Source organism: Ursus maritimus, unplaced genomic scaffold (assembly GCF_017311325.1).
Source record: "Ursus maritimus isolate PB19 unplaced genomic scaffold, ASM1731132v1 scaffold_6, whole genome shotgun sequence".
NCBI lineage: Eukaryota > Metazoa > Chordata > Mammalia > Carnivora > Ursidae > Ursus > Ursus maritimus.
This window is the reverse complement of record NW_024426774.1, coordinates 30,044,138-30,063,832: the sequence shown is the minus strand read 5'-3', so window position 1 is coordinate 30,063,832 and position 19,695 is coordinate 30,044,138. Positions and strand designations below refer to the sequence as shown.

The following is a 19,695-nucleotide window of genomic DNA, read 5'->3' as shown; positions in this document are numbered from 1 at the left end:
TGTGTATCTGTAGTTTTGATTATTTTGGTTACTCTGTTTTTTTGTCCAGAACTCCAGTTTAATCCAGAACTTTAAGGATCTAGAAATCTCAAATATTAGATGTTTATCAGTTCACCTCTCCCAAACAGAATCAAACTCTTTAAGCTCACACATAATCTGTACTTGTCATTTTTTTACTCCTAAGAATAGATGAACTGATATCAGGGATTTGTTTTAAATGATAAACATCTTTTCAAAAATATGGACTGATTTGCTTCTCCTTTCCTATGGCTGTCCCACTGGGGAACAGTGATTTTTTATAAGAATTATCCTGTAGCATTGAAAGTTTGGTACAGAGGAAACGGCATGGACTTAAAATAAAAACCCAGATAGAAATCTTGATGCATACACTGCTTTTTAGCTGTAGAATCTTGTAGAATTTCTTTTTTAAAAACTTTTTCCATGTTTCTTCTCTCTGAAATGGGGATAATTGCTAAGTTGCAGGGTTGTTGAGAGGGTTCCCATCACAGTGCCTGGCCTAATGTCACAGAGTTCAATAAACAGAAGTTACTTTTACTGTGGAAGTAAATTCTGAAGTAATTTTTAAGTCTTCATTAAAAACAATTGTAACATATTTCAAACTTATAAAAAATGATAGAAAAATATTATAGATGTCCAAGTGCCATTGCCTAGATCGAATCATAGTATTTGCCCTAATTGTTTTCAGTCATTTTAAAAAGAGAAACAGAATGTCACTGTACAAATTGAAGGGTTCTCCCAACATCTTTTTCTTCTTTTCTTCCCTCCCTAGACACACACACACACACACACACTCTTATTTTGAAGTTGGCATTCATGTTTCCTGGTTTGTAAATAGTCTTGTAAAATATATGTATCTTTTCTTTTAAGTGGGCTCCACACCCAATGTGGAGCCCCAACATGGGGCTTGAACTCAGCCCTGAGATCAAGACCTGAGCTGAGATTAAGAGTTGGATGCTTAACCGACTGAGTCACCCAGGCGCCCCTTTATATGTATTTTTAAAATAAATGATATACAGTATTGTGCTGTATTTAAAAATTTTTAGTAAGTGGCCCAGAGCATGTACTTGTGGTTTGATTTGTTTTTTTCATTCGACATTGGTTTGATGAATGAATACATCTTATTCATTAATTTTGTCTTTCTATTTCATGGTTTATTTATCCATGAATATTTAAATTGTTTCTTTTCTTTTCTTTTCTTTCTTTCTTTCTTTCTTTCTTTCTTTCTTTCTTTCTTTCTTTCTTTCTTTTGCAGTTTCAAATAGTACTTCAGTGAACAAGGAACCTTTTGTTTTTCCTGTGCATATGTGTAAGAACTCCTGTAGCATATAAATAACTTCCCTAAAAATTAATTTTTTTCAGTATTGTATACTCTGGTTCTTTAAGAACTGGGACCGCAGAGCAAAAGTATATCTTCCTCACCTCCCCCCCCTCCAAAAAAAAGGACTTAAGAGCAGATGCAAGACCACTGGGGTAACTTGAGTGATATTTTCCACAAGACTTAACTTTAGAAGAAAATCGAGAAAAACCTTTGTGAGGACTTTAAGTTGCTGAACCTAAATAGAATTTTTCCGAATTTCTGTGTTGCTTAGATTCCCCTGAGCCATTATTCTAGCATCTCTTAACTAGCTAACAAAATTGACTTCATAAACTGCATCCTCATTTAAACTATCTAAATTAACTTCAGTTGAAAAATTTTTTTCCTCAGAATACACTTATATTTAAGTGTATGCTTTAAGAACTGCTTAATATTTGGGGATAAGCTTTGGGGAAAATACCTTGTGCTTATACATTTGTATTTTACATTTTTCTTAATCTATTTAGATAAATTCATAGAAACATTTTTATGCCTCAGTATTCTTTAAATGGGAACAATAAAAATTCCGTGACATCAATGCTGGTTACTGTGGAAACAGTAATTTTCAGGTGGAAAATAATATGTGAATCTTCTAAGAAAACAACTTTTGTGTATCTCTTGATTTGACAGTAATGAAGGAAGGAGATGAATTACATTAGATACTCTTTAAAAGCATTTTTAGCAAAATGTAGCAAAGGGGGCAAAGCTAATGTTGGGAAAGTATCTGATACCTGACATTGTTGATAGGTCTTCTGGAATCTTTGAAGTTTTTCTTTTTGCAATTTGCATTGTAGTTTCCATTTTATATGAGAGAAGTTTAACCTTGTGAGTTCTTAATAACACTATTTTGTAGGAACAAATAGTGAACTTTTTCTTGAAGTCCCTGATTGGCTAACAGCTGCTTCTCTTTTTCAAAAAAACTGCATTATGGAAGTCCAAGTTTGTGTCTGTCCATATTCTTCTTCTGGGCTGCATCTTTCTGGGGGAGGAGGAAGGGTGAGGGAAGCCCAGCATTGTGAGAAAAGCTCGCTCAGGTGGCTGATGATGACTCCAGACCAATAGACCAATACTTTTCAACTCCAGCTATATATCATGTCAACATATTAAAACATTTTTCTGCACTTATAATTTAAAGTAGTGATGTCTGTGTTCACTGCTTTTTTCCACTATATCCAGAATCCTCAGTGGCTAGGCTGGAGTGGTTAGTTACATCAGTATTAACAGTGTCTCAGGAAGAATACAGGATTATAGTTTAGCTTGAAAACTTTTTTCCTTCTGTAAAAACTTTAACTACAAAATAAAATTAGTTTACATACTAAACACCTGTAAAATATGGCGATCCTTGGTTCTCCATTAGGTTCTGAGACCAACAGTGTTGGTATCATTTTGGAGTTAGAAATGTGCAGTTTCGGGCTCCCCCTCCAGATTTACTGAGTCAGAATATACATTTTAACAAGATCCCCAGGTGATTCATATGCATGTTAAAAGTTGAGAAGCACTGCTGTAGAGGAAAAATACGAAATTAATAAGATCGAACCCCATTCTCCCTGCAAACAGAAGTCTAGTCCTGTCTTTTCCTCATCTATAAAATTAGTGAATTTGGCCGCCTAAATTCTAAAGCCCCTGTGAGTGACATATGAGATTTAATTTTAAGTATTGAGGCTAATTTTTAAGCATACATAGTAGAACTTGAGTGTCCTCATGTGTCTTGATGTATGTATTCTAGGAAGTATATGCACAATCTGTTGATGCTTAAACAGATTATGGAACTTGTAGGAATAAAAAGAAAAAGCCCTCCTTCCCCAATATAAAAAGCTGCCTTGAGTTCTTTAAGAAAATAAGTAACTTCCTAATACCTTTTCATTTTCTAACCAAAATATTTTGGCATGGTGAGGCAGTGGATTCACAGGAATTCATCCACAAAGGAGTATATTTGTCACAATTGGAGACACTCAAAATTATATTTTCCAGTTCCTGAATTCAGGTCAAGAGAAAACATTTTAAATTGAGTTTGAGCAGTGTCAGAATTGATGGGCAGCTCTAGTTGTTCATCACACTGGAGGATAACCTTCATGGGCAATACTCCTTGAAGGCGATAACACTAATTAGAATATTTTTGTTCTGGAAGATGACTAATAAATTGGTTGTATTGCTTTATCCTCTCATGTACTAAATGAAAGTGCTATTTAAAATGTGTTTAACTTTCTATAAGGTATTACCAAAAAGTTTTTCAAAGTGGTTGTATCATTTTCTACTCTTAACAAATATATATGGGTTCCAGTTGCTCCCTACCACCTAACCATTTTGTCAGTCTTGTAAATTTTAGTTATTAAAGTGTGTAGTAGTATCTGATTGTGGTATTAATTTTTATTTCCCTAACATCTAATGGTGTTGAGTATATTTTCATGTGCTTAATGACCATTCATATATCTTCTTTGAAGTGTTTATTAAAATCTTTTGCCCCTTTTAAGATGGAATTGTTCTAGGGGCACCTGGGAGACTCAGTCGTTCAAGTGTCTGACTTTGACTCAGGTCATACTCTCAGGCTGAGCAGGGAGCTGGCTTGTCCCTTTGCCCCCGCACCCCTTGAACTCTCTCTCTCTCTCTCTCTCTCTCAAATGAATAAAGTCTTTTTAAAAAACGGAATTGTTCTTATTGAACAATTGTAAGAATTTTTTATATATTTAGAATACTGGGTTTTGATTAAGGATTTTATGTTTGTTCGTGAGGGCTGTTGGTTGGTAGTTTTTTCTTGTAACGTTTGTCTGGTTTTGGTATTAGGATAATAATACTGGCTTCATAAAATGAGTTGGGAAATATTCCTTTTCTTTTTTTCTGTAAGAGTCTTTGAAGAATTTGTATTCTTCCTTAAATGTTTTTTTTTTTTTTTTCTTCCTTAAATGTTTGGTAGGATTCACCAGTGTAGCCATCTGGTCCTAAAATTTTCTTTTTAGGGTTTTAGTGCATTTGATTTTAGACCTCATTTTTTTTCTTCAGTTTTCCCGAGTAAAGAGTACCTACTTTTAGTTTGCCAACTGATAATGAGTTTTGTAGGGTTTTTGCTTTCAGATTTTAGGAGGCAAGGATTGATGTGTGTTTAAATGAACCGTTTTTATGGGGAAGTGGGTTTAAGGGAATGGTAAGGTAGACATAGAATTTTACAATTGCTTGACCTTGTGTATTTTGAAAACTTTTTTTTTTTTAATCCTCCATGGCACTCCTTTGTCTCTTCCAATCACTAAAGGGCTGTGGAAATAGAAGAAAGCTTGAGAAAGCTGTGTTACAGAACCTTTGAGACTTTTCTCTTACTTCTAATAGCACTGACCTGTATCTCTTTATCTTTTGTATTGGATCTGTTTCATCTCCTAATAAAGCCTTAATTAGCCTCACTACTTTTTTTTTTTTAAGGTTGATTTATTTTAGAGAGTCTGCTCACGAGCAGGGGGAGGGGCAGAGGGAGAGAGAATCTTGAGCAGACTGCCCACTGAACTCAGAGCCATACACAGGCGTCGGTCTCATGACCCTGAGATCATGACCTGAGCCAAAATCAAGAGTTGGACGCTTAACCAGCTGAGCCATCCAGGCGCCTGTAGCCTTACTACTTTTTATTTTTATTATTTTTTTAAGATTTATTTATTTATTTATTTATTTGACAGAGAGAGAGAGAGCACACAGCAGGGAGAGTGGCAGGCAGAGGGAGAGGGAGGAACAGGGAGCCTGATATGGAACTCGACCCCAGGACCCTAGGACCATGACCTGAGCAGAAGGCAGACACTTAACCAACTGAGCCACCCAGGTGCCCGCGTTACTACTCTTTGAAAGAAACTTTGTATTATGGAAATTTTCAAATATGTACGGAAATGAAGAGAAAGCCATAAAGAACCTGTGTATATCCATCTCCCAGATTCAGTGATTATCAACATAATGGCCATTTTGTTTTATCTATTCTTCTATAGCCAACCTCCCCATCAGATTATTATGCCTTTGTGGTGCCTTAGCTTGATGCCTGAGGTGTTCGTAAGATCTTTCCACGACAGCTGGACCAGAATGCCAAGGTGTCCCCGTCCTGTTTCATTTCTGGCATCTCTGTTCCTCTTTCTACCCTGTAGTAGCAGCTTTCTAGTAAGCTCTGCGTAGCGTTGTGTTCATCTGCACCTGTGAAGCTTCTGGGCTGCACCTCCGCCCAGCTTCTTTTACTCTCTGTCCCGTGTAACAGGTTCCAGCTGCTGTAGCAGCTCTGAACTCAAATCTTTGCTTGTGCTTTGGTTCCCCATGCTGTGTTTAGGAAATGGTTTCTAGGCAGAGAGTTGGGGGGCGGGTGAGGAAGAGGTGGGGGGTGGTGATCGTGGGGCTCACCTTGTGAGTTTCCTTCTATCAAGGATTACTCTCCTATGACTATTGTCCATCCTTGAAAAAAGTTGCCTCATGTATTTTGCCTAGTTTTATAGTTTGTGGCAGAGGGCCAGCGATTACTCTGACTGGAAGAGGAAGTCCCAAGTGTTATTTTGTTTTTGTTTTTTCTGTAAGTGTACCTATGTTTATTCAAAACAAAACAGAATTGGGGATGAGTTGTAATAGTTTGTGATCTGCCTTTTCCCCACTTATTTTATACTCATGTCGTAAATATCCTTAATATCTTAAATGTGTGGATGTGTTTTTAAGCCACGTAATATACCCATGTGGTTAAAAGAACTCTTGGGCCCGTTTCCAGTGGAGCTCCACACTCACATTGGTTTTCAGTACCGTAAGTAACACTGCCCAACAAACTTGTTCATCTTTGTTAGCGTCTTTATTTTCTTACAAAATTCTTAAGAAATAGGGTTGCTGTGGTATAACCTTAAGGCTTTTAAAAATATGTGCTAGGATAAACTTCTGAATACTTAGATACTGTTTTCATTTGATTGTAGAGTATAAATGTTGAGGGCAACTACCAGACACAAAAACATTGCTTTTGTCAAACTGCTAGTTTTCGCAAATAGACTGAGTAGACTGAATCCAGGCTACTTTCCATACAAATTGTTCTACATTTTTAGTTGGAATCTGAATAATAACTTAAAATATACTTTCATTGCTCTTGAAAAGTGAATTACTCTTGGTTTCCTTTCTACAAGTTTGGTTTGGGGTTGAAACAGTCTAACATTAGTGACATTTTGTTGTAATGCAGATTTGTAGCATCTTTTTATTGCCTTAGCTCGGAATTACGCTGGAAGTTCGCAGATGGGTCTAGGCCAGTCCTGAAGTGTAAATTTTGCCATTGGAATATAGCTGAATGTATGAATTTGGCAGATTGAAGATAAAGTACGTTTAAAAAGCAATCAAAAAGACAAATGTCTTTTTTTATAGATTTCCGTTTTTAGAGCAGTTTTAGGTTCACAGCAAAATGGAGTGGAAAGTACTGAGTACGCGTGTACCCGATTCCCCACACTTCAACAGCCTCCCTGCTCCAGACCAAAGTGGTACATTTGTTAAAACTGATGAGTCTTCATTGACTCCTCATTATTACTTAAAGTCCACAGTTTACATTAGGCTTCGCTTACGGGGTTGCATATTCTGTGGGCTTTGATAAATGTGTAATGCCGTATGTCTACCTTTATAGCATTAGAATAGTTCAGCTGGCAACTACTGATCTTTTTTACCAAGACAAGTGTCTTTTTGTAGGCTTTGTAGCAAACAGGTTAAGTATACTTAGCTTTAAGTTACGGGGAAATATTTGAGGAACAATTGATCTTCTCTAGGTAGGTATCTTTCAGCTTTGACTTTGAAAGATCCATTTGGGAGTTGGAATGGGGAAAGAACTGACTTGGAACAGTCAATCAGGAAAATTTATTGGAGGTCTGAAGTCACTTTCAGTCCTTTTTTAACACTGAAAAATGGAAATAGAATTAAAATCACTATTCTCTGCATAGCATTTAACTTCAGTGTAAAATCTTAGAGTAATGCTAAATTTAAAAAGGTTTCCAATTTAGGTAATCACTGTATGTTAATGTTTACAAGTAGTCTAATGAAATGTACATTACAATTATTCAGTTGCTTATATCAGTGTTTGGTGAATGAAGTACTTTATCTGTAGTTAGTACAGATTTGGTAGAGAAATCATGATGGGGGTGTACACTTAGTGAACCATGTCATTGTGCTCCCTTATACCTTTGAAACATGTTTGCTGCCCTTCACTTTAGAAGTCTGTACTCTAGAAATGGTGACCATGTGTAGACCCTGCTGCCTATGTGTCTGAGGTGTGTATCTTTATCCATGCTAATCAGAGAAAACTGGCTACATGGTAACTATAGTCAACTAATCTAGGTGAAATTTCAGGTTAATAAAAATTTACTGCCAAGTGGTGTCTGTTTTATTTTTTCAGAAACGAATGCTTTCTTTACAGTAGGAACAAGACTGTTGATTTTAACAAAATCAGCAATCCGAATTTGGTCATTGTGATTATTTTAGCATACTTTATTCATTTTGGGTTCTTTTTAATTAGTGTATTACTTGGTAGAACTTATACTTTTAATTGTAATTTTGTGATAAATTTACTACTCTTGAGTTGTTGGAAGTATTTTCCCAAAGTAGTTATGTGATTGTCAGATTTGCTCATAAAATACATAGGGGCAGGTATAAAACTCCTGATAAAATGTGTAAATTTCATTCAATCAAGAAGTATTTATTAAGCACCTGCTAAGGTACCAAGCACTGTTTTGGGTGCTGGGGGATAGAGTGGTCAACAGGGTGACTGGAATCCTTATTTTTGTGGTACATGTATTCTGTGGAGGGAGAGAGATAAGGTACACATGAAAACAAATGAAAAAGGGTTATTTTAGATACTGGAAAGGACTGTGGGGGGAAAAAAAACCCTGTTTTGTTAAAGTGATTTGGAGGTGTCTGTAATTTAGACTGAGTGGTCAAGGAAATCCACATTTAAGAGACAGTATTTTACCTGAGACCTATGTGATGGAGAATTAAGCCACATGAATTTCTAAGGACAGAGCATTCCAGACAGGGTAAAACAGGACAAAGATTCTAAGGTGGGAAACAGGTTTGGCCTGTTCAAGGGACAACTAGAGGACTAGACTGTAGGAGCCAGATCACACAGGACTGTGGAGGTCATGGTAAGGAAGTTAGAGTTTGTTTTGTTTTTTCTCTATATTTTCTGGTTACAGTGGGAAGCTAATTGATTGAGGGTTTTAAACAGAGGATTGATAGTCTAGAGGAGGAGACATATAATAAATAAGTACTTACATAAATATTCAAATGATGAGTGGATTCCGATTGGGGAAGTATAGGAGAACTAAACTTGGTTAGGAGCCTCAGGAAAGATATTCCCAAAGAAATTATGTTTAAACTGAGACCTAAGGAGTAAGCATGAATTGATTAAGGCAATGACATGGAAAAGAATATTCCAGAAAAAGGGAATGAGTGAAATATGAGTCTAGAAAGAGCTTTAATAGCATAAGGATCTGAAAAAAAGCTAGCTTGTCTATTTGTAGTTTACAGAGGCGAGAGTAGCACCAAATGAGGCAGGAGAGATTTGGCAGTGAGTACAGGATTTTAGAAGACATGTGTAGGATTTTAGTTGTTAATCCTCCGTAGCAGTGATTTTAAGGAGAGTAATTTAATCACACTCATATTTACCTGTATTATTTAGTTGGTACTTTGTAGAATTTAGATAGGATTAGAGGAGGGGCCAAGAAGGGAGACCAGTTAGGTACCACTCTGTATTTGCGTACCATTGAAACTGGAAGTGAAAATATCCTCTTTAATTAAATATTGATTGCTTTTACTTTCAAAGATACTCCTTTGAAATTGCTTGCTTGTTATATTGTCACTGTTTGCAGCACATTTTGAAATAATGTTGCTACTTTTGCTATGTACAGTTAAAGGTGCCTTATGATGTGGAGGTAAAGGCTCTTTGCTTTTGCAAATCAAATAAGCTGGATATTTCTTTCTGTAAGGAGAAAAAAAGTCCATTAATGTAGATATATAATCTTTAAGAATAGTGGTTAGTTGGATAAGGTGTTCTTGCCATGTTGGCTAATAATGTGCCACTCCTCAGTAGAATGTCTCCTGGGAGAGAAGGGACTGTCATTGCATTGAACACAATAGATACTGCATGTCTCCATAGATTGGAAAGGGGCATTTAGTAGACAGGTTCAAGGGGAAAGTCTCTTAAAAATGTTGATGTGGGAAAGGATCCCAGGAGTAGGTTGTTGCTACATGGGATCGAGCAATTGGTAGGGAAGAATGCCAGAGAACGGGTATAGACTCTGAAACTAGCTATTAGGTGTTTTTGTTTGTTTTGTTTTTGAAAAGAATAGAAACCTAAACTTTAGAAACTTGTCTCTGCTGTTCCATGTTTTATAGTTATTTCTTCATTACTATTGAGTAAAGTTCTTCTGCAGAGGTTACCTTCTTTTAGTGTGCTGGCTAAACAAAGGAAGAGTTTATATAGCTGTTTTGGGGGAGCTATGTGATTTTGAAGTGGTGGCTGTGGTCTTTGGTGAAAAAGAGTCCGGAGGCTGATGAGACTATAGAATATAACTCTGCATCTCACTGACTGTTCTTCTTGTGTTTTCTGCTAAAATATTATTCCTGTGCTTTGCTTTAATAAGGGAAATGTACTATTAGGTTACTCTTACTAAATTAGGGACTCACTAGCTTTACCGTAAGTGTCAATTTTAGAAACTTCTTAGAACCTTAGCTTAGCCATTTAAATTTCACAGTGAACAATGTTTACAATTCATGTTTTAATCTTTGTAACTTAGATTCATTTTCAGGTGATGCCCACAGGGAAAATTGGAATCTGAGTTATTGGGTAAAATTGACCACCCCCCTCCACCCCTCCTTTGCACAGATCCAGTTTCTGTGTGCATACAGTAGCAGAAGTTGTTTATGGAATAGTGCAGGGCTCAAGAAACAGCTACTGTTCACAGTTAGCTGTTAAGACTTAATAGTAGAGGCTGAACTCAGTATTGCTGCTTATCTGTATATATAGTGGGAAATCTTAGCAATATTCTTGGCCCTGTTATAGAGGGAGTGAGAAATCCAGTATGTACTCGAACATCACTTTTTGTAACTATTTTCAGATAATCTGTAATAAGGGGGAATTTATTTGAAATTTTGCATTAGTTGTGATCCTTTAGGAGAAGTTTGTAATGCAGGAGTTCAAGTAACCTCTTTCTCTTGTTTTAATTCTAGGTGAGAATTATGAAGATGATGACCTAGTAAACTCTGATGAGGTTATGAAGAAACCATGTCCAGTACAGATTGTTCTTGCTCATGAAGATGACCATAACTTTGAGCTCGATGAAGAAGCTTTGGAGCAGATATTGCTACAGGAGCACATACGAGACCTTAACATAGTAGTGGTATCCGTGGCAGGAGCTTTTCGTAAAGGGAAATCATTTCTACTGGACTTCATGCTTAGATATATGTATAACAAGGTGAATAGTGTCTTTTAAATTGAACCCAGTTAAAAACAACCAACCAGCCAACCTTGTTTAAAAATAATAGACAAAAAACAGTGAGAGCTGTGTCTTCAATTTAACAAAAATCCAGTTCTTGCTAAAATTTCTCAGTTAAGACAGTGATCTAAGTTTGTTTGAGTTCTTGATTCTGCCTCGTGTCCATACTGCTTTTGCACGTAGCACATGATGATGCGTGTGATTGAGCATCTGCACTAGGGGCGTGGTAGTTCTCACCTGCGATGTTGTAAGTATTCTCTAAAGTCTCTCATGGACTGTTCTTCTCTCCCTTTTTGTTCTTTCTTCACACCTTCCCCTTCTTGATCATCTTTCCAACAATGTGTGAAGTGGGCTGATAGACTTTTGTAAAAGTACACCTATGCCCTTCAAATAAGTCAGCTTCAGTCACTATTATATTTTGAAATAAAGTCCAGTTCCTTAGAGTGGCTTCCAAGGCCTCTGATGATGTCTGAGCTTCATATCTTGCTTCTCTGTGTCACGTATACTATAGTTTTTGCAGTTCCTCAAGTGTTTCATGTTATTTCTCAAATGTTGCTGTACCCTTGGCTAATCTTTGGATAGCAGGCCTTCCCTGATTTTTGTATTGTTTTGTTTTGTTTAAGTAGGCTCTGTGCCCAACATGGGGCTTGAACTCACAACCCTGAGATCAAGTGTCGCATGCTCTGTGACTGAGCCAGCTGTTGCCCTTAGGCCTTCTCTGATTTTTGAGACTGTGTTATATCCAACTCTTCTGGCACAAGTCATTTGTTTCATTGATGCTGCTTTAGTTACTTATTTTTCCTGGCCAGTTTAATCTCTGCCAGGAGTGGGTCTTACTTGGTTACCGTATCTCCCTCACCTAACACATTAATTGGCCCATAGCACTTATTTTCTGTTTTGACCAATGAATCTCCCTTTCTCCACAGATTTTCACTTTTTAATGGTACCAAGCAATTGTTATTTTCCTCTCCCTCCCTGATTTTGGCTTTCTCCCCTGAAAAAAAGCAAAAAATAATTTCACTTGAATCAGAATGTTTTTCTAACAGTTCAAAGTTGGGCTGAGGGAGTGAGAATTTGATAGGGACGAAGAAGGAGGAATTGGGAATTTGGAGTGGAGCACTTAGGAGGAAGAACTTTCTTTACAGGGGGTGTTTGACATTCAGAAACTGCATGAAGATGCTAGAAATAACACTTTAACAGAATTATGTAATTGTCCAAACACATATCAGGGTGCTCACCTTTACAAGTTCTATATCAGTCTGTAACTGGGTGTGCATCTCCCTTAAGGTAATTAACAAGGTAAACATTCCTAGTTGATTTTCCAGGAAGCTTTTCAGTAAATTCTTTACATAGGGATTTCCTCAGGCATGGTCAGGTATGCCTCAGTGTCAAGAATGTAGTTCATATTAAACAACACTATTTTACATGTTTATCAGATTGAGAAAGATAACAGTATTTCATCCATTTAGACTTGATTATTTCTCACAGTTTTACATCTGAAATAGAAATGAATAAATAGTGGCATATTCTTTAAAAAAAAGACTGTACATATAAAGATGATAATTGAAGTTCTAACTCCTTAAGTTAACTTGTGTATATTGTACGTATGTGTGTCTGAGCTGTTCGGTGTGCAAATGTATTTGATTCCAGGTGGGTCAGAACATTCCAGACAGAATGTTCAAAGGGGAAGGAAGCGTAGATCACTTGCCTAGTGGTGACAGATAAATTTCACCTCAGGTGCCATCTCTGAATCCATCTCTGATCAATTAGTAGTGGTTGTTCAGAGGGGGGAGTAGCAGCCCAAGCATGTGTCATGTATTTGCATTCTCTGAAGTAATGCAATTTCCCTTTTCCTGGGGAGACACTGAAGCCACAGGGAAGGTTATAAGGGCCTGAGTGAGGTTATATACCTAGTTAGTGGCCTCTAAGCTGAAATATCTTTGCTAATTTTCAATGATACAGTTTCCATATAGATTTTCTGGTGTAAATAATCTTACTCTGTTAATTAAAAATGACATTAAACATTGTCTGATTTTTGGGGTAGCATGCCTCTACTTATACTGATTTAGTGGTAAGTCATGCTTTTCCTAGGAGCGTGAAAGTACAGAAGGAGAAGCCATAGTGGGGTAGTTTTGAATTTATTTCATTAACCATATCTGTCTGCAAAGGTGGGATGCTAGCTGAAGAAGGTAGGAGATGAGTAGTGGCTTATACTGACTTTGTATGTCTTTATTGACCTGAGCCATTTATGTAAGGATGCACTTCACTAAAGGAGCTAAATATAAATATTTTACTTCATGATTTAGAAATAGATGACTGTTTTCATTTTGAGTAGTTAGTAAAGTAATAATACAGGGTTGAATGTGAGCTCGTTTCTGTTGGATAAAAACGAAAACTTTAGTATTTAAGTTCTTAACACTAAGAATATTCTGAGGTTTTTATAAAACTTTTCCAAATTATAGGGGAAATTCTGATTTTTAGGTCTCATATTCTTGTGAAGTAGATCGCTTCTTACACAGGCCTGTTTGTTGTTGTTGTTTGGTTTTTTTGAGCTGTCACTTGTATTTTGAAAATAGGTTTTCAAAGTACAGGAGGAAGGAGGTTGTCTTTTGTAAACTCGAGAGGTGAACTAAACACTTTTCTAGAATAAAATTCCCTCATGTGTGTTGAAATTGATCAATTACTATAGTTAAATTTTTACCATGAAATATAAGATATGAGAGGGTCACTAAAACTGCTAATTCTTGAATTCATAATGTAGGAAACATTTTGAACTTACAAGGATATGACTTAAGACATTCACTATGAATGCCATATATGAGGACTACCACAGAAATTCAGGTATTGGTGAACGTAATAATTTGTAAGTAGAATATTTATTACTTGTAAAAGTCATTCTCAAAAAGCTATAATGAAATGATTATAAAAATTTATGTGACAACCATTAGGTCTGTTATGTCAGTATTTTAAAAAAAATCATTATTTCATTTGTGAAAATACGGAGTTATATAAGAGGAGATGAAAATCTATAATGAGAGACAGATGAGGTGGTAAGGGTGGGAGAGAGGATGACTTTTCCCTGTGAAATGTATGTGTATACTCTCAAGCATCTTATACATTTCCCTTTATAATGCTGACCTGGTTGTTCAGAGTGTAGTTCAGGTAAATGTGTTTTTTCTTTTTTGAATTTTTCTTTTTTCCCTGAAGTATAATTTATATACAGGAAAGTGCCCAAATCTTAAGTGTATAGCTTGCTGTGATTTTACATATATGTATATGTACACCCATATTACCATGGCCCAGATGAAGATACAGAACCTCACACCCCATCTTGTTATATCCCTTCCAGTTAATATCTACCCCTCAGTTAATATCTACCCCAAAAGGTAACTGCTGTATTGAACTCTCATACCACAGATTGGTTTTGCCTATTTTTGAACCTTACATGAATGAAGTCATACCATAAAATTTTGTGATTGGATTATTTCTTTAAAGTAGCTATGAAATGTGCCCATGTTTTTGAATGTAGTGGTTGTTCATTATTTTTGTTACTTTGGTATCTGCTGTATGATTATACCATATTTATTTATTCATTTAACTGTCAGTGGATATTTGCTTTGATCTTATAACTTTTAGTAAGCTCATTTTTGTGAATCCCATGCTTCCAAAGTGGATTACTCCTATGATAATAGGAATTATTACAAAAATGCTGATCAAAAATTATCATGTAGAAGTGATTTCAGTTTCAGGAATTGGTTTAGGGAGGTCAAAACTTCATTTAGAATTAAATTATGTATTAATTCTAAAAAAGTATTAAAAATACTTGGGACATATTGAACACTAAGCAAAGGTGAGAGCTGTTAATGAATTCTCCTAGGTAGAGCCTTAATTCTGTACGGAGTTGCTTGCACTTTTATTTCATTCTCTGTTTTTTAAAAAACTTTATTATGGAGAATTTTTAACACATGTAAACGTAGATAATAGTATAATGAGTGCTCATGTATTTACAGTTATCAACTCAATCTCATTTCATCTATACCCTAACTCATTCCATACCTTACATGTTGTTTTGAAGTATGTCCAGATATATGATTTCATTTGTCAGTATTTCAGTATATATCTCTTTAAAGATAAGGGGCTTTTTGGACATTACAGTAATATTACACATAAAAACAAATAATTCCTTAAGTTAGGTAGTATAAGGGATCAACTTTCCAGTTGACTCAGACATTTTAATTGTTAACAGTTTGTTTTGAGTCAAGATCGAACCAAATGAGGTCCACATTGTGATTGGTGGCCTTTAAAGTGTTTTTAACTTTTTTAAGGCTTCTTTCCATCTCTTTTTCTTGGCAGTTTATTTGTTGAAGAAATTGGTTGTTGGTCTTACAGAGTTTCCCCGGTCTGGATTTGCTGATTTTTATTCCATTGGGGTAATTTTACATGTTCCTTTGTCCTACGAATGTTAGTTAAAGCTAAGCACTTGATCAGACTCAGGTTCAACTTTTGGCAAGAGTATCTCATAGGTGATGTTTTCTTCCGTGAGGAAGTACAGATTATCTTTTAAGATAACAGTTTTTGAATCATTACCGAATTCTAGGTATTCTGATTACTGAGTATTTATAGGTACTATCTCACTCAGTGTTCGCATTAACCTTATGCAGTAATATTAGTATTTCAGCTTGATAGTTGAGGAAATGAAACTCAAAGGACGTGGCAAGGGTGAGATCCAGACCAGGCAATTTGATTCCAAAGTCTTTATTTTTAAAACCACTATATAAAATGATGTTTGGTCCTTTTCCGTACTTAAACTGAGCTATTCTTTTGTAAATGGTCACTTTTCAATGTTGACTTCAGTAGTTGAGATAGACTGACAGGAGTGCATGCCTCCTAACTTGTTTTGCTGCCCAGAGTTTTAACTCCATTTATAATATAATTGCTAAAGGCATTTTAAGGGAGACTATATATAGTTTTTATTTTTTACTATTTAAAGAGTTGCTCCCCAAATGGCTTCCAGAGATCAGGAGTAAGAACTGTCTTTAAGAATCATATGTGCTGCTATATATAATTTGCCAAAAGCGCAAATATCCCTGAATTGGCCATATGGGATGTTGAACTTGATTTCACCTTTTTCCCCTAAGGCTAACAATGTCTGATATGTGAGACTTGTGGGAAATGTGTGAATGCATGAAGAAAAATTTGGTTTGTTTCATGTTCTTTTCTAAGAAAGAAACATATTGAGGAAGAACAATATTTTTGAAAGTTTCTTCCTAGGGTCATTTTATTATTTTTTTTTTGTGATATAACTTACATACAATAAAGTTCATAAACCTTAGTATAGCCAGTGAATTTTTATGTACCTATACTTTTGTAACCACTGCCACTGAGATCAAGAAAGAGAATACTACCAGCATTATAGAAGGCTCTCTCATTTCCCCTGCCAGGTATTACTGTCTTTAACATTGAGAGTCCACCACCATCTTGACTTCCATCACTGTAGATCAGTTTTGTCTACTCTTGAGCTTTATGTAAATGTAATTATAAAGTATGCACTCTTGTGTCTGGTTTCATTCACTCAACATTGAATCTAAGAGATTTCTCTGTGTTATTACATGCATCAGTAATTGTTGTTTGTTATTGCTGAGTGGTATTTCATTGGATGAAGATACCACAATTTATTTACGCCTTCTTTTGATAGACATGGGTTATTTGTAATTTTTGTCTATTATGAATAAAGCTACCATGAACATTCTTGTATAAATCTTGGCAACGTAAGTACTTATTTCTGTTGGGTATACTCCCAGGAGTAGAAATGCTAGGTCCATAATGCCCATGTAACTGTAGTAGGGACTGCCAAAATTTTTTCCAAAGTGGCTTTATCAATTTGTACTTCCACGAGCAATGTAAGAGACGTACATTCTTTATACATCTGATGAACAGTATTTGTAAGTCTTTTTAATTTTAGCTGTTCTGATAGGTATGCATTTTGTAAGTTTTAAACCATCATTGTACTCTGTACAGGTTCATGCTTATAAAACTTGCCACATTTAATGTAGAAATTTAGCTTATTCATTTAATTATTACTCTAACTGAATTAGCTTTTGTGTATTTTCACTTACTACAAGTGAAACACTGTATATAAGTTATGTAATAAGCTGCTAAAATTTTAAATTTTATATTGTTACTATTTTTGCCTATGCAAGAAGCCAGCAAAATTTGTTCAGAATTTCAAAAAGGAAAATAAAAATTGGTGGGCTTATTTTTATCCCAGAATATAAGCTAAGGGGTTGGGTATAGAGGTTATGTGAACTGTGGACTACATTTTTTCCATTAGCATGCTGGCCTTTTTTTCCTCCTAGATTTTGATTTCTGGGTTGAAACTAATCTATTCTCTCATATGTGGGTTTAAAATTAGTGTGAGTAATTTCAGTTAGAAAAACTTCACCAAATGTTGCCAAAGCTAGAGGAATCAGAAGCAGATGAGATGGAGGAGTCCACAATATATTGTTCGAAGTCCTTATAGCAGTGCTCTGGGAGAGACTTTCTCAGTTGCATTCCTGAATCTATTCCCTGAAAAATGTTTTGTCATTTGTAGCCTTTGAAAACACCTCTCCAGCTTTAAGCCCCGAATGTATGTACTTCCTGTTGTGTATTATCAAAATTATGGTGTCTACATCATCATATATTTGGACTTGAGAGAACATAAATTATTCGTTCCAACAGATCTTTTTCCATTCTGAAGTCTGTGTTCCTTTTAAGTTAAAGTTACTGTTTCTAAAGTAATTGATTTTATTTAGGTCATTAACTGAAAGATAAATCTTAGGTAATAGACTGTTAATGTAGGTACTGATTACTCAAACACAGCTTTAAGACATTTAGGGGGTTAAACAGTCTTGTATAATTTAAGTTCCTTTTATATTAATATTAACTGTTCTTGGAGAATACTTTTTTAAAGTCATTAACTCCCTGCCTCCTTCCCTCATTCTCCCAGACAATTTAACTTATGAGTTTTAATTCAGCAATGCTTTGTTCTGTTTGAAACATTATTTTCTTACACATATTTTTAAATAATTAATAGGATGCATTTTCTATAGATACTTTGGGTAATGTTCATAATTCTTTCATCAAAAAGTAAGTTTAGGGGTGCTGGAGTGGCTCAGTCAGTTAAACGGCCAACTCTTGATTTCGGCTGGGGTCATGGTCTCAGGGTCCTGGAATTGAGCCCAGTGTTGGGCTCCTCGCTCAGTGGGCCATCTGCTCGAGGATTTTCTCTTTCTCTTTCTGACCCTCCCACTGTTCATGTTCTCTCTCTCTCTCTCAAATAAATCTTAAAAAAAAAAAAACAAACAAGTTTAGGGGTGCCTGGCTTAGTCAGTAGAGCATGAGAGACTCTTGATCTTGAGGTTGTAAGTTCAAGCCCCATGTTGGATGTAAGAGATTACTTAAAAAGAAAAAAATCTTAAAAAGAAAAAAAAATGTTGAAGCCCTAGGATTTATGACATACTGCACTAGTACATGGATATATAGCAGAACCTCCAGTGGACATTCTTTTTCCTCCTAGATGTCTGTAGTATTATGGGATGGATTTTGTATGACTGGGAGTCTTTGTTAAGCTTGTATACTAAATGTATTTGATTTTTGGTGTTGCTTTTAACAGCTTTATTGAGATACAATTTACATACCATATAATTCATCCACTTAAACTGCATAGTTTCATGGTTTTAGTATATTCAGAGTTACACAACTATCAACCACAATCAATTTTAGAACATTTTTATCACCTCAAAATGAGAAAAATCAAAACCCTGTACCCTTTAACTATCTCTTCTCCTTCCCCAACCCCAAACCTCTGGCCCCAAGGAACTATCAATTTGTTTTCTGTCTCTATAGAGTTGCCTATTCTGGACATACACATAAATGAAATCATATAATATATAGTCTTTTGGTGACTGGCTTCTTTCACTTAGCATAATGTTTTATTTAAAAAAAATTTTTATAAACATTTATTTAAGAGAGAGAGCACGAGTGGGGGTTGAGGGGCAGAGGGAGAGGGAGAAGCAGACTCTCCCCTGAGCAGGGAGCCCGATGCTGGGCTGATCCCAGGACCCTGAGATCATGACCTGAGCTGAAGGCAGATGCTTAACCAACTAAACCACCCAGGTACCCCTAGCATAATGTTTTAAAGGTTCATTTATGTTCCAGCATTATCAGTGCTTCAGTGTATAGATATACCACATTTTATTTATCCATTTTATCAGTTAATGGACATTTGCATTGTTTCCCCCTTTTGGCTTATGAATAATGCTATAATTATATGAATATATATTAATATATAATATTTCACTAATTATAATACATTGGTATATAATAATGAATAATAATGGAATTAGGTAAAGGTCTAGCTTCTTTTGTATATGCCTATCCAGTTGTCCTAGCACCATTTGTTGGAAAGGCTATTCCTTCTCCATTGAGTGATCTTGGCACTTTTTTTGTTGAAAATTAGTTGATCATAGATATGGATTTATTTCTGGACTCTCAATTTTATTTCATTGGTCTGTATTATCTGTTCTTAATGCCAGGACCAGACTATCTTGATTTCTGTTGCTCTTTAGTAAGTTTTCAAATCAAGAAGTGAGAGTCCTCTTACTTTTTTCTTTTTTTAAGATTGTCTATTTTAAAAAAATGAAAGTAATAAGATGATCTATCCTAGGTCCTTTGTGATTCCATGTGAATTTTAGACTTAGCCTGTCATTTTCTATGGGAGGTTAGTTGGAATTCTGTTGGTAATTGGGTTGACTATGAAAGATCAGCCTGAGGAGTATTGCCATCTTAGTATAAAGTGATCCAATTCATGAACATAGGGTGTTT

The 19,695-nt window shown here is 35.6% G+C and overlaps 1 protein-coding gene across 4 annotated transcripts in view; it reads left to right on the top strand.

Moving 5' to 3' along the window:
- Positions 1-19,695, top strand: part of ATL2 (atlastin GTPase 2) — a 52,534-nt gene that overhangs the window by 12,052 nt on the left and 20,787 nt on the right. For 3 of the 4 annotated variants that reach the window (XM_040623125.1, XM_040623122.1, XM_008700217.2), the window contains exon 2: positions 10,565-10,809. The exons of the other annotated variant lie outside the window; for it this stretch is intronic. In XM_040623125.1, the coding sequence (XP_040479059.1) occupies positions 10,565-10,809 (245 nt within the window). The remainder of the gene's footprint in view (positions 1-10,564; positions 10,810-19,695) is intronic. 4 annotated transcript variants of the gene reach the window in all.